At 28.8% G+C, this 14,546-nt stretch overlaps 1 protein-coding gene and 1 pseudogene across 1 annotated transcript in view; one reads left to right on the top strand and one right to left on the bottom strand.

Annotated features, from left to right (window-relative positions):
• The window catches only part of LOC111612631 (cytoplasmic dynein 2 heavy chain 1-like), a gene marked incomplete at its 3' end in the record, with an annotated part of 63,855 nt that overhangs the window by 40,575 nt on the left and 8,734 nt on the right, over positions 1-14,546 (top strand). Inside the window, exon 11 of the mRNA XM_023353871.1 lies at positions 1,041-1,204. Coding sequence (XP_023209639.1) covers positions 1,041-1,204 — 164 coding nt within the window. The remainder of the gene's footprint in view (positions 1-1,040; positions 1,205-14,546) is intronic.
• LOC111612632 lies at positions 8,872-11,221 on the bottom strand (annotated as a pseudogene).

The raw sequence follows: 14,546 nt of genomic DNA, 5'->3' as shown, positions 1-14,546 counted from the left end.
TTATAGCATTGATTGAACAAAATTGTTTTTTTAACTTTCTATTAACAGCATAAATTGAATTTTGTGGTATAAATATTGAAATTAGAAGTGGGAAATACTTTAGTAGAGAGCTAAAGTACTTCAAACTTCTAATAACATACCAAAAAATTCAACCTACAAAATTTTTATGAATATTAAGCAAACTAAATGAGTACAACAATTTATAATAACGATTATTATTTCATATAGTATTAATAATATAGTAAAATACTATATGAAATAATAATCTTTGTAATAATAAAAGTCATTGTAAATTTATTTTTTCATATGCATTTGAAAAATATTTATATGTAAGATGTTTGTAAGTAAACTGGATCATCAATTTCATTTATAATTAAAAATCTACATAAATAACTATTTGTAAATTTTTGAATTTGAATATAAAGACTGATATAAAAATTGTAGAGGCATGCGGAAAATTCATGAAAATTTATGTTTTTGTTATATATTATAATAATACAAATGTATTGTATTTATAGTATAAATAATTATTTATAATATTTACTTGCTATCTTTTGCCACTTAGTTGTTTAAAATTTACATTTCCTTATAGTATTATAAGATTCCAGTATAAAATTGCTGATTTTTATCATATCAGAATTATACAGTTTTATTTTTATCAAGAGGATGACTTAGAATTTTTGAAAACTTATTTAAATTAAAATTTTTAATATTTGTATCACATAATTAATATACAGGGGGTGCAAAAGTAGTTATATAGTTGCTATTATGGAAAAAAAACATATAGGGAGAAAATAGGAAGAAAAAACATTTATTTTTATGTACAAATTAAATCACAAATAAGGAATACAAACTAATAAATGATAATAATAATGAACACCAAACATTTGTATTTCTCAGATTCTCAACTGTATCAGATTCTCAACTTTGCACCCTCCTGTATAATAGTATCACAATAATTATAATATGAATAATTGAAAGAGACAACATAAACAAAATATGTTTATGTTGTTAATTTTGTATGTTAATTTTTTTTTAAGGTCCCAGATATGTTATTCAAATTGGTGAGAAATTAGTTGATTTCAATGAAAATTTCAAAATGTTTTTAATTACAAAATATTCTTCATTGGAATTGCCACCATATGCATCTGCTTTAATTACAACAGTGAACTTTAGTACTACAAAAGCAGGACTAATGGGACAAGTAAGTATAGTTAATTAATTATTTAATCATAAATTCAAAAAATAATAGAACCTATCAAATTCTTATATCTTCATATATATCAAGCTAACTATTTTGATGCATCTGAGAAATGAACAAATGTCTGAAATTAAAATTGGTCAATAATAATCTTGGAACATCATAAAGCATTGCAAAAGATATTATGAATGTACTTTTGCATTGATTATTGTGAGTTAGCCAGAAAAGGGAGGGAATCAGTTAATTCTTGTGTCAGAAATGGTCTAGGGTCTTTTCACATGTGGATGGTGTTGAAGGAGGCAGGAAAAACATGTGCCTTTACACAAAACCCATTTATTGTATACTAACAGATGAGCCCAGCATTGCTCAAACAAAAACTATAGCAAAGATTAAGATCATTAGATTATAGCCAATCTTACCCATTTTCACCGAGTACAAGAATTAAGTCCCTCCTCTTCTGAGACTAATTAGAAAATTTTTAGATATTTGCTTACCACACTGGGATAACAATAATTAAGATTCACAGCAACCACTAACCAGTGTGTAGTACCACTAAGTGATAAATAACAAATGTTTTCATATCCCCTTCTGGATTCTTCTAGACTTACATCTAAGAAATAAAATCCTCATCCCACTTTTTGTTATTTAAACCTAATTGAAATTTATATCTTACTAGGCCTACACAGTTTTATGACTTTCATGATCATTTCATCAATGACTAAAGATAAGGATATCTTTACATGCTCAGAAAGCAATGCATTCAGAAATTCCCACTACAGAAAGTGACCAATCAGCATTTTCCTATTGCACTAACAGGTATATATAACAGGTAAAAATTCTGCCATATAATTCATTTTTTGGAAATTCTGGTATGAAAAAATGAAAATGACACTTATGATAAAATCCATAGAGAAATAATATAAAGAAGTTAGAAAATCTATCAATATTTGAGAAGATTACACACAGGTTTTACATACAACTTTGTGTGTCACTTGTAAGGTGTTGTGGAATTGGCAGACCAAGTTGAGAACAATAGATGCAGTCTACCATAGATAAGCTCTTCATGTCAATTGAATGTAGTTAGCTGAAACCACCTTAACAGTAGGCCAAAATGTTACTAATAAATCCTTATTTTTGGCTTTCTTGATAAGCAGATTGCATTTTCTTTTATTTAAATATGGTGCAAAGTTTCAACATTTTCAACAATGTAGAGTTAATAATTATTTAATTCTTTAAATTAGTCTGCAAATAATTCATTGATGATGCACTTTAAAGTCTATTAGTTTTTTATCAGAATTATTCTTCATTTTATTACATGTGATAACATAAATATTGAAAAATTTATAAATTATAAGAAGATATAAATATTATAAGAAGTATGATATTAAGAATTTTAGATTCATTTCTTATCTTTGTGATGATGTAATTTGTAAATTTTACTTCTTGAATTTTGCAATCATTATAGATAATTCTTACTGTAAAAAACATAAATTTAACAATAATTTACAAAAACAGTACAATTTTTATCAGTACAGTAGACCCTGCTTAATGTGGGGATGCATTCCTAGACAACAAAGCACTAAGCAAAACAGCATTAAATGAGGTCATTTTAACATAGAGTAAATAGGGATAGGGGATCACGCAACCAAAAATAAACAAATTTTACTTTTATTTTAAGTTGTTTTTATATTAATTTGTATAATAATATATGTTAAATAATACATGCACACAGGAATGTAAAGTTCATTTTTTGTGATAAAGGTCCTGACTTTTCTGAAATTCTTGTTCTTTTGCAATAAAGTCATGAAGTTTCGTTTGTCATTTTTTCTTTTGTCAAGTCTGTTGGTGACTTTTTTCTCTCTGCTTCACCAAAGGCATTTTTTTCTTGTTAATTACCTTAAAATATATTTTTTGTTCGCTATAATGATTAATTATAAACTGATTTTGCTATTATTGCTAATGTCTGGCATAGAATCTAACCCTGGACCTCTGCAGAAAACACCTACTAATCGTTCAAATCAACTATCTAACTATGCAAAATCATCTGGATCTGAAATAAATCTAATAACTGACTATACAGAAACAAGAAGAACAGTTTCTCCAAATACATCAGGTGAGAATTCTAAATCTAATAGTTTAACCAAGTCAACTAATCCAGAGTCATCTGACATCTCAACTGCAGAGTTATGGCTAAAGATAGTTGAACTTATTACTGCTAGCAACCAAAAGACAGATAACAAATTTATGCTTATTCATGATGAAATTAAAAATATTCACACCGAAATTATAGAATTTAAAAAACAACTACAATTGGTGAATGAAAAAATATGAAAAAATTGAATTAGAGTTGACTAAACTGGGTACTTACAAAGAACAAATGCAATTTAGACTTGATGCTATGAATAATGCTATTAATAATAATAAGTTAATAATTTACGATTTTACAAATATTATGATAGATAAGAATCACAAAGAACTTTTAGACTTTCTAGCATTTGTTACTAAAATGCCAATCAATGAAAAAGAAGATATAAAATTTATTCATAATATACCCAATCCTAGAATTAATATTAAATGTATAACTTTAAGAACAGAACAACTACGCAATAATATATTGATGAATTTTAATAAGTTAAAACAAAATAAATTATTAGGAGAATGGAAGAAAGTAAATCTGGCTGCAGACATAGTTAAGGATTCACGGCTAAGAAGAAAAATGCTTTTAGCACATTACATTGATTTAAAAAAACGTGGTTTTCAAATTAAATTAAGAGATGATTATTTCACAATAAATCAGCATAAAATTACTTATAGTTTAACACAGCATCAACTAGTTTACGCTGAAGATTTTTTAGAGTATACTCCTTTGGAAGATCTGCCAAATCGGACATCCTAATCAATATTAAAGAAAAAATCAATAAGGAAAAAAAACAACAAGACAATTATTGTGAATAATTAATTGGAACTGCCAAGGATTAGCAAAAAAAATTAAAACCGATAATTTTATACATTTGTTGAATAATAACCATATATTAGGCATTACAGAAACATGGATTACCTATCCGATTACAAATCTAGACAAAGTTAACAACCAATTTAATATTATCTCAACAATTGCTCAAAAACCGGATGGTCCAGGCTGACTGTATGGAAGTTTATGTTTGCTGATTAAAAAAAAAATATTGGAGAGATTAAATTTAATGAAAAAACTGATAACTACATAATGGTTTTACTACATGTTACTAATTCAACTATAACATTGTTATTTAAAAAGCTTATAATAATTCTATTGATATACACTCCTCCAGAACAATTAGAAATTATAAATAAAATATTTGATCAATGTGAAAGTTGGAAGCATATTTCTCCATATATTATAATCATAGGCGATATGAATGCTAGAATAGCTCAACAGATGGATACATTATATTATGGTCCCAATTCATTAATTTGCAATACCAGAGAATCCAAAGATAAAAAATATAATAAACTCGGAATGCAACTGCTCAAATATATTCATATAATGAATGGAAGGCTAAGATTTGACTGTCCTTCTGAATTTACATGTATAAATTATAATGGATGTTCGGTAATAGATTTAACTATTTGCTCAGAACTCATGTCGGATCTGTGTGTATCTATTCAGATTTTGAATTGTGATATGTCTGACCATTTTCCGATTTGAACTTCTTTTGAAATTTAAACTAAAACTGATTATGAGAAAAAATCTATATTTCATCAAATAATTCATTATAATTATCAAGACTTTTTTCACAAATTAGTGATTGTATCAAAACTACAATAAATAATGAATTATATAATGAAAACGAAAAATATACACAACTGGTAAATATAATTAACCAATTTATAAAAATCCAAACTTTAAAACAACAAATTTCTACATTTAAAAAATCCTGGTATGACTTCCACTGCTACATAGTGAAAAGAAAGAAGAATAAAGCTTTGCACCAATTTAGACAAAATTATTCAAATGAAACATTTATGAATTATAAAAAATTAAAAACTATTTATTTTAATTTATTAAAAGCAAAAAAGATCAACTATTTAAAAAATTTACATCATCAATTGATTTCTACCAAAAATTCAGATTTCTTCTGGACTACAATACAGAGACTAAGAAGGAAAAAATTAGATCATCGAATAAATATAGAAACATCAACTTGGATTCAATTCTTTAACAGATTTCCAAATATAGCTAATTCACTAACTCTAATATCCTTTAATCCGAATAATTTGTTTGATTTGCCATTTACTTTTGACAAACTTGAGGATTCAATCCAAAGAATGAAATTAAAATCTGCCCCTGGCATTGACCTAATAACTTCCAAATTTATCAAATCACTGCCTCCATTGGGAAAACAGATTTTGCTTGACTCGTTCAACTTTTTTATAAAACGTCTAAATACCCAGAAATTTGGAATACAGCAAAATTAATTATGATCTACAAAAAAAGGGCATCATTTGGAACCTGAAAATTATAGACCGATTGCTCTTCTTCCAGTATTAAGGAAATGTTTCACATCTATTTTAGTAAACCATTTCTAGCGATGGACCCAAGAAATGAATCTTAACTCTGAATTTCAATACACTTTCACCAAATCCAGGGGTACAGAATTTGCTATTTTGTTGCTATCCTCAATTATTCAAATATATTTACAAAAAACATAGGAAAATTTATGTTGTCTTCATTGATATCACCAAAGCTTTTTGACTCTGTTCATGTTCCGACTCTGATTAATAAATTAAAACAATATGGTGCAGGTAACAGTTTTTCAAATTTGATTATGCATCTTTTTCCTTCTTATAAACTACATATTGTAAATAGCAACTTACTTAGTCCAGAAATAATTACAAAACGTGGAATACTTCAATCTGAACCTCTTTTTCCATACCTTTTCAACTTCTACATAAATGACATAAACAACTTATTTGATAAGGATAATGAAGGAATATATATCAATGGTTGTATTTTTCACTATATTCTATACGCAAATGATTTAGTACTATTAGCACCAACTTGCATAACATTACAACATAAACTCAATAGAGTAAATAAATACTTATCATTGTTACATTTATCAATTAACACCTCAAAAACAAAAAGAATTATTTTCAGGAAAAATATTAAATTATCTAATCAAGAAAAAAACTTTTATCTAGACAGCAAACCTCTAGAAATTATCAGCAACATAAAATACCTGGGAATTACCTTTAGCTGGAATGGAGCTTTTCAACGCCATTTTAAAGTACTTACTGCAAAAATTAACTCGCTTATCGATAATACTATATATTTATGCTCAATGTTAAAAATATCTGACCTAAAACTTCACATAAAAATTTTCAACGCTATAATTCTTCCTTCCATTTTTTATTCCAGCCCTCAAATTTGTAAAAAAAAATTTCATATTAATTATCTACGTAAATTATTCAAGCTTGAGAGAACTATACCAGGTTATTCTGTTAGAGCAGAAACAAATAGAATTCAACTATTTCCTTGGTTTTTAAAAAGATTAATAAGATTCTATTACCGACTTATAAATACAGATGATGAGAATATAAAATTTTTACACCAAAATATATATCAATCTAATGTTCTAAATTCCACCAAAGATATTTGGCAATACAAATTCAATAATATACTTCAAACATATGGATCTCAAGTGTTTTATTAGATAAATCTGACATAAATTGGAATAATGCCTATACACTACTGATGGAATTGGCCATATCGCAATCAATAACTCAGGATCAAAACTCAATATTGCAATCGGCTTATTACCCCTGGTATTCTCAAATTTTAAAAATTCCTTCTGATTCCAGATTTATTATAACTGATATAAATATGAATATTAAACGATTATTCTTACAACTTCGTCTAAATAAATATTCCTTGTTGGTTAATAATACATATATAAACTGTTCTAAACAAAAGTGCTATTGGTGTAAATCAGAAAACTTTTCTATTCTTCATCTGTTGAAAGACTGCACAGCTATTAAAAAATATCATCAGAAATATCAAATAACAGAAATACTTGGCATGAACCACAATTTAAATTATATGTTAAGAATTGGAAATTTATTAAAAAATGATATGTATAAACTAAATAACTTTTTCATCCAGATTACTAATATATTTAATAATGATGTTGTGAATTAATATTTAGATAATGTTATGCAACAATAACTTTTTTATGTATATTTTTTCTATCTCTGTTAAAATTATTTGTTAAAAAAACAACATAACATGTAAAACAAACTACTACAATTTTTTTCATGTATAAAATAACCTCCTTGTAACAAGGATTTTTTTCCTTAGTACAATAAAGCTTTGATTGATTGATTGATCAATAAGTCATGAAGTTTCATTTGTCATTTTTTCTTTCCTTAAGCAAATGTCGGTAGCGGAAGATCGCATCCAAAATGCATCGTTTTGCTTTTGCACTCCTTTCAAAATCTGGATCATTCGCTACAATTTGATCAACGATTTTGGTTATCTTACCAAACTTTTACTAAGGAAATCTGTAGAGAAATTTTTTGGATTCTTCATTTTCAGAATCACTATTTCCCAGTTCCACATGAGTTCCATGTTCTGCCAGTTCTAGAAGGTCATTGTTGATAAGGCTCTAGCCAAAACCTGCTGTAACTCCTTAATATCCTGTTTGTCTATATCTCCTAGTCCTGCTATATCAATTAGATTGACTTTGGTCAACCTAACGATACAGTGATAGGCTTTTCTCATTGTGCATTCTTGGATACCTTCAGCCATAACTTCTTCCACACTTTGTTCATGCATTTATCAGTTAATTCTTGCCAAGCAAAGTCGATATTTCCTATGGCATCTGTGATGCTATATTTTTCCAAAATTGCACCAAACAAACATGGATTTAAAGAAAGTACACCTTTTTGTTACCTTTTGCTGATTGGTTTGTGTTCGCAAATATTGCATAATATTGATTCATATTATGTACAAATCAATAATATGCTGTGATTAATTAAATTGGCATGAATTTTGATCTTTTTATGGGTTTTAAGCAAACAATGTTCAGGCCCGCTCTAGCGGTTACGTCACCCTGGAAAAGAAGACAAATTGCCGCCCCTTAAAAATATATATATATATANACCGACGAGAGAGTGGGATAACAGGGTAAAATTTCCCGTGTCCGGGATTAGACCCGCTCTAGGGGTTACATCGCCCCGGACAAAAAGACAAATTGCCGCCCGTTAAGAATATATATATATATTTAAATAAAGGTACATATTTTTTATTTTCAATAAAAATCAAATTATTTTGTTTAAATTTTAATAAAAGCATATATTTAGAAAGAAACATATAACATAACATTGATAATCAAGCAGTACAAAACAGTAGAAATTAACTAAAAAATATCTGTACCTAGCCACAAATTATTAACCATATAATTTTTTACATTTTTAAATGCTATTAAAAATGTATTATTGCACAAACAATCAAAATGCCATTATTTTGAAAATAAAACAAGGTAACATCAACTCTACTAAAATCACAAAAAAACTTTTTTTCTTACTTTCAGTTCTGCAAACTTTTTTATTGTATCTTTTAAATTTACTTGATCAGCAATTTCATACTCAATTGCCAACATGGCCAAACCATTAAGACGATTTTGTGTAGTAGTCGAACATAAAAAGTTCTTAATTAATTTTAACTTAGAGAAACTCCTTTCACCACTTGCTACAGTTATTGGTATCATTAGCAATATTCTTAAAGCAATAGTAAGATTTGGGGCAAAATTTAACTTTGTAATTAAGCTCAGTACATTGCTTAGGCTTTCATTTTTGCCCAAAAGTGCAGATACTGCTGAAATTTCCTCTGCTAATTCTACCCCATTTATGTCAACAGAATCACCATCAGTTAAAATGCATTCTAAATTCTTAGTGTTTTAGTAGCATTTCTTTGGACACGATATTTAAATCGTATATATTATATAAGAATTGAAAATAGTTACTACGATTACTAAGTTGTTCAAATTTAGCATCTAGTGCATTTAGTACTTGATCGATTGTAAAATAAAAAAACTCTATTTTATATTTTTCTTTTGGATCTTTGATGGGTTCATATAAGTTCCTTTGCCTTCTTCTAACGTGGTGTCATGTTATTGTTGATCCAAAATTAGCCTCCACATCAATTTTGGTAGCAAGTTCTTTTGCATCAATAATAGTTTCATCGAAGGACAAATCCAATCGAAGATTCTTAAAAATTATTTTGCAGTTTTGTAAAAGATCAAGTGCAAAGGCTAGATCAAAATTTTTTGTTTGCATCAACTTGCTTATTGGATTAATGGAATTTAGTATTTTATGCCAAATAACTAATGAACACAAAAACTTAAATTGTTTAATACAGTTTAATAAATCCGAGGCCTCGTCTCTTATTAAATTATCAATTTCTTGGTTTTCGTAAATGCTTAGCAAGGCATCATATACATCTCCCAAATGAAATCTCAAAGGCTTTAAGATCTCTATCCTACTCTCCCATCTAGTGTCACTCAATGGTTTCAAAGTTAAACCTTGAACATGTTTTAAAAGTATTGCCCATCGAAAGTAGATGCCGAAAAAAATAAATATATTTTTTGGACCATGTTGAAGAAATTAGTGGCTTCCAAGGATGCTTTTGCCATATCATTAACAACAAGATTGAGAGAGTGGCTACTACATGGAACATAGAATGCTCGCAAATTATATTGTTTAATTCTAGATTGCGCTCCTGCTTTATCGCCCCTCATATTGGACATGTTGTCATATTCCTGCCTTCTGATATCCTGCAAATTTAAACCCAAGTCATTAAGTTTTCCAATTATAATATCAGACATTTGTTTTCCTGTGGATCTTTCGACTGGTAAGAAGCCTAAAAAGCTTTCATTAATTTTAATTTCAACATCAGCGTCAAATTTATTGATTGAAACATATCTGATTACAAGAGTCATTTGCTCTACCTTACTAATGTCAGGAGTACAGTCTAAAATTATGGGAAAATATTTTGATTTTTTTATTTCATCAATAATATGAGACTTTACACTTTGATGCAGCATATCTATTATCTCGTTTTGTATATTTTTCTCGAAATAATGAGCTTTAATCTCTTCTTTTTTTAGCGCACTACAGACGTGCTCTTTCATAATGGGATCAAATTGAGATAGCAACTCAACTATTTTTAAGAATTTACCATTTTTATACTCAAACAACTTGTCGCTTGTACCTTGAAAAGCCAAACCACTTTTATCAAGCATTTTAGTAATTGCTATGATTCTTAGAAGCACCTCGTTCCAATGATTTGTTTCGGCATTAATAATTCTTTGAGAGGCTGCATCTATAGTTTTACAACACTTTAACCTTAGGTTCATTTCTAGCCATGATTTTTGGAAATTTCATGCTCTTTTAAAGTTTCGCTGAGGTGCTTCCAACTTTTAAAACCCTCCTTTGAAAGAGAAGTAACTATACAGATGAAAATTTTGCAACAGAAGCAGTAAACACAGTTTTGTAAAAGAGAGTACACTAGCCAATCTCGTAAAACTTGCTTTCCATTGCTTAAAATTCATGTATTATAATTTACACTAAAATGTTGACCAGTGTGGAAAGGAAATTTGTAATTATGCAATGGTTTAGGTGGACCTTGTCTTACTAAAAAACTTTCAGTGTTTCCTAAAATTCTTGGCCAAAATGCTGGATCTGTATTCAAAGTTTGTAGAATGCTTTCTGTGGGAGTCATATTGGTGTCAATTTTTTCAATGCTTTCATCTGGTGATGATAGTCAGTGTCGTCAGTTCCAATTGATTTAGAAACGTCGTCCATTTGTTTGTCATCATTATCCTCTGAAGATTTTGTATTTTCTTTTATAACTGGACTTGATGTTGGATTCTCAGAGTCGTCATTTGTTTTGGTACAACTCTGGATATAGTTTTTTAAAGCGCCAGCTTGTTTTTGCCTTTTGGCTTCCTTTTCCAGTGTTCTTTTTTTGTACTGGTAATCAGACAGTTTTCTTTGACTGTTAGACATTCTGGAAGAGGCATGCACATAACTCAAATTAAACAATATAAACTATAAAATAATATTTAAAAAAAATAAAGATTTATCCTTATTCTAAATAAGCTAAAACCATAATTAACATAACTTCAAAATTATATTCTGTTAATGGACATAAAAAATATTTATGGCTTATACATAATATTTTTCATATCCTGTGAACATAAAGAAAGTCTAGTGTTTATATATATGTATTTTATAATAACAAATATTTCAGCAAATCATAAATAGACATTAAAAACAATTTTATAATTTTGAGGATTTTGAGATTTTATTCAGTTCAATTATTCAAATATATTATTATAAAACGCATTTTATCGAAACAATGAACTTAATAAATGTCTTATATTATTGAATCAATAATATAAGACATTTATTATTATTGATTCAATAATATAAGACATTTATTTTCAAATAATTATTTTCATAAAACAAAAATATAAATAATTATACCTATAGAATAATAAAATATTGTATTAAATTTGAATGTGATTTAATACAGTAAACAGCCCTTTTGGATAAATTAAATAATTATTTTATTTAAAAACGCTTTCATTGTTTCGATTCGATAATCGATTTATGATAAACTAGTATCTATCAAACTAAACAACAGCTTAATTATAGATGTAGCCTATTTATCTTTAAAAATTAAGAAATCACACTTAAGTAAAATTTTCACTTGTTATCACTACCAACGTAATAGCAAGAATAATGCTATTGTGTAATGAAACTGCTCTTTTATAATTAGAGGTAAGTATAAGCAAGTATATGCATATTCAAACACAAGCTGAAGCAGCGCTCTGCTCGCGTGCTAATCCTATTCTGTTCAGAGAAGTATATGCATGTTTAAACAAGTTCAAGCATCGTCCTTTACAAATTCTGCATTTATTTTTCAATAATAGTGTAAATATTTTTAGCTTTAGACATAAACAATATAAATATGATACGCACTGTAAATTTTTAGAGAATGAAAAAAATCTATACATGAAATTTTCTATTAATTGAGTATTTAACACATCAATATTTTCCTCACACATACAGCCAAAATTGCACCCCTAAACTTTGGAGTCCTGGACAAATGTCTGGGTTGTCCGACCTAGAGCGGGCCCTGACCACGTTATATCGAATCAGTGTTAAGCGAGGCAACATTAAGCGGGGTCTTACTGTATTGTTATTTTACCATATTTTCATGGAATGACCAGCATGCTGGAAATCCATGGTTTACTGGCATGCCAGTTAATCTGCAACTAAAATATAAAATTAATTAATCAGATCTAACAAAAATAATTGTTAATTAAATGTTAAAGAAAACTTTCTTCCAAATACAATAAAATAATAGCATTGTAATTTGACCAACTTAAACTCAGGAAGAGAGTTTTTGTTTGCAAGATAATAAAACAATTAATGACTTAGGCTAGGACTCCACTACCGTAAAAACGGCGTAAAAACCCCTCGCCGTAAAAGCTTTTAATCACGTGACCTATTTGCGTTTGCGCTCGGATTACGGTGGAGGTCCGGCTAGCGCAAAGTTTTTACGGTGACGGTGCTGCCCCAAGTGTCGAACGTAAATACTTCTTCGCACGTGAATTGGTGAAAACGAGAGCATTGTAGTTTGGTTGTTCACAATTGTCAGTGCATAAAAAATTTAAAATGGATCAGATACAAGCTGATATGATGTTTCAACTTTTTTCTGGACAATTTTTGTTGCTTTCTGCACTCATGAAACGAAAGCAACGCAAGCATTGTTTTTGGGTGAGGCCTTTATTTCGGAATAGAAGTTCCTTAGGCTATCACAATACACTTATGCGTGAACTTCGTTTTCAAGACCAGGAATATTATTATGAGTAAGTAATAAATTAAAATTATAGCAAAATCTTATAATGCATAAAAGTTTTATTAGTAGTAACGTGAATTTTGTTGACAGTTTTTTAAGAATGACACCTGATCTCTTTGAAGTGTTATTACAATGAGTGGAAAATNTCAGTGAGAAGGCTGTGCCTGTTTATTTTACAGTACAATTGGTTTTTCGATCGATATTTAAAGAAAGAAAATTAAATACGTAGTTTTTAGAATCACTGATATAGTTTTAATATGGCCCTGGGGGGTCGCCAGAATTTTTTAACTTGTAAAGGGGTCGCGTATTCAAGAAGGTTGAAAAACACTGCCGTATACAAAGGAAATTGCAAACCAGAATGGCACAGAAATTGCATACAGGAGATCTGGCACAATTTACAAGCGGCTACACAATGAAAAAGATAAAATAGATCTAAGCAGAGCCCCAGGAATATACTCTATTCCCCTTAATTAAGGATGATAGATTCCAAAGGAACTTCATTTATATTGGCTCAACCATTCATTCAATTCATAAAAGGATACGTGAACTTCAATTCAACCTTACAAACAACAGGCATACCACTGCCTTATCTATGTACGCCACTAACCTGGAATTTTATGTGGACTTCCAGAACACCAGATTAATTAGGCAGGCTTTTCAAATAGACCATATTCATCACATGGATGTCTTGGAAATTTATAAAGCCAACTTAAAAGGCAACTGTATTAACTTTAAAGATGGTGAGACTATTGCACATGCACGGAAATATCTGTTCAAACAGAGTCAATCAGACATGTGAAATTTGATATATACAAACTTTAAAGTCGAGCTTCATCATTCTAATGGTCCAATTTGGAAGCCAGTTTAGTTTGTTACCTGAAGCAGGCCTTGGTGAAGGCTGAAAACGTTCAAAAGTTTAGTTTAAATTCAATTACTGGTTAAAAAAGGCTTTGTTTGTGACTGTTCATAATTGACTCAAACATGGCCTTAATCCGTATGGTACAGAGGGGATATATCTCCCAATACCACCAATTTTTGTACCAGCAAATTGTCTCCCTCCCAATGTATTTTTATTTTATACCATACTACAAAAATTAAAATCAGAAACAACTACTGTATGCAACAAATATACCTTATATTGTATATCCACTCAATATTGCCTATCCCTCAGTATTTATACAAATAAATCCCAATGGACTCAAAGACATCTTTCTCCAACTTCTTTTACATAAAAAAGTTAGCACTAACTTCTTAAATTGATGAGGTCCTTGAAGAAAATTGCATGATTAAATTTCATTATCAGACTAAACATTATAAAGAACAAATTTTTCAAAAAAATGAATATAATCAGTGTTTTAAGGTTTTGGAACATTATCAAAAATGAAAATTTTGGCAAAATTTAATTTCTTACAACTGTAGATTTTCCAAATCCTTAGA

The sequence above is a fragment of the Centruroides sculpturatus genome, unplaced genomic scaffold, assembly GCF_000671375.1.
Source record: "Centruroides sculpturatus isolate CEXI.00-Female unplaced genomic scaffold, Cexi_2.0 scaffold1552, whole genome shotgun sequence".
Lineage (NCBI taxonomy): Eukaryota > Metazoa > Arthropoda > Arachnida > Scorpiones > Buthidae > Centruroides > Centruroides sculpturatus.
This window is presented reverse-complemented; position numbering and strand designations above follow the sequence as displayed.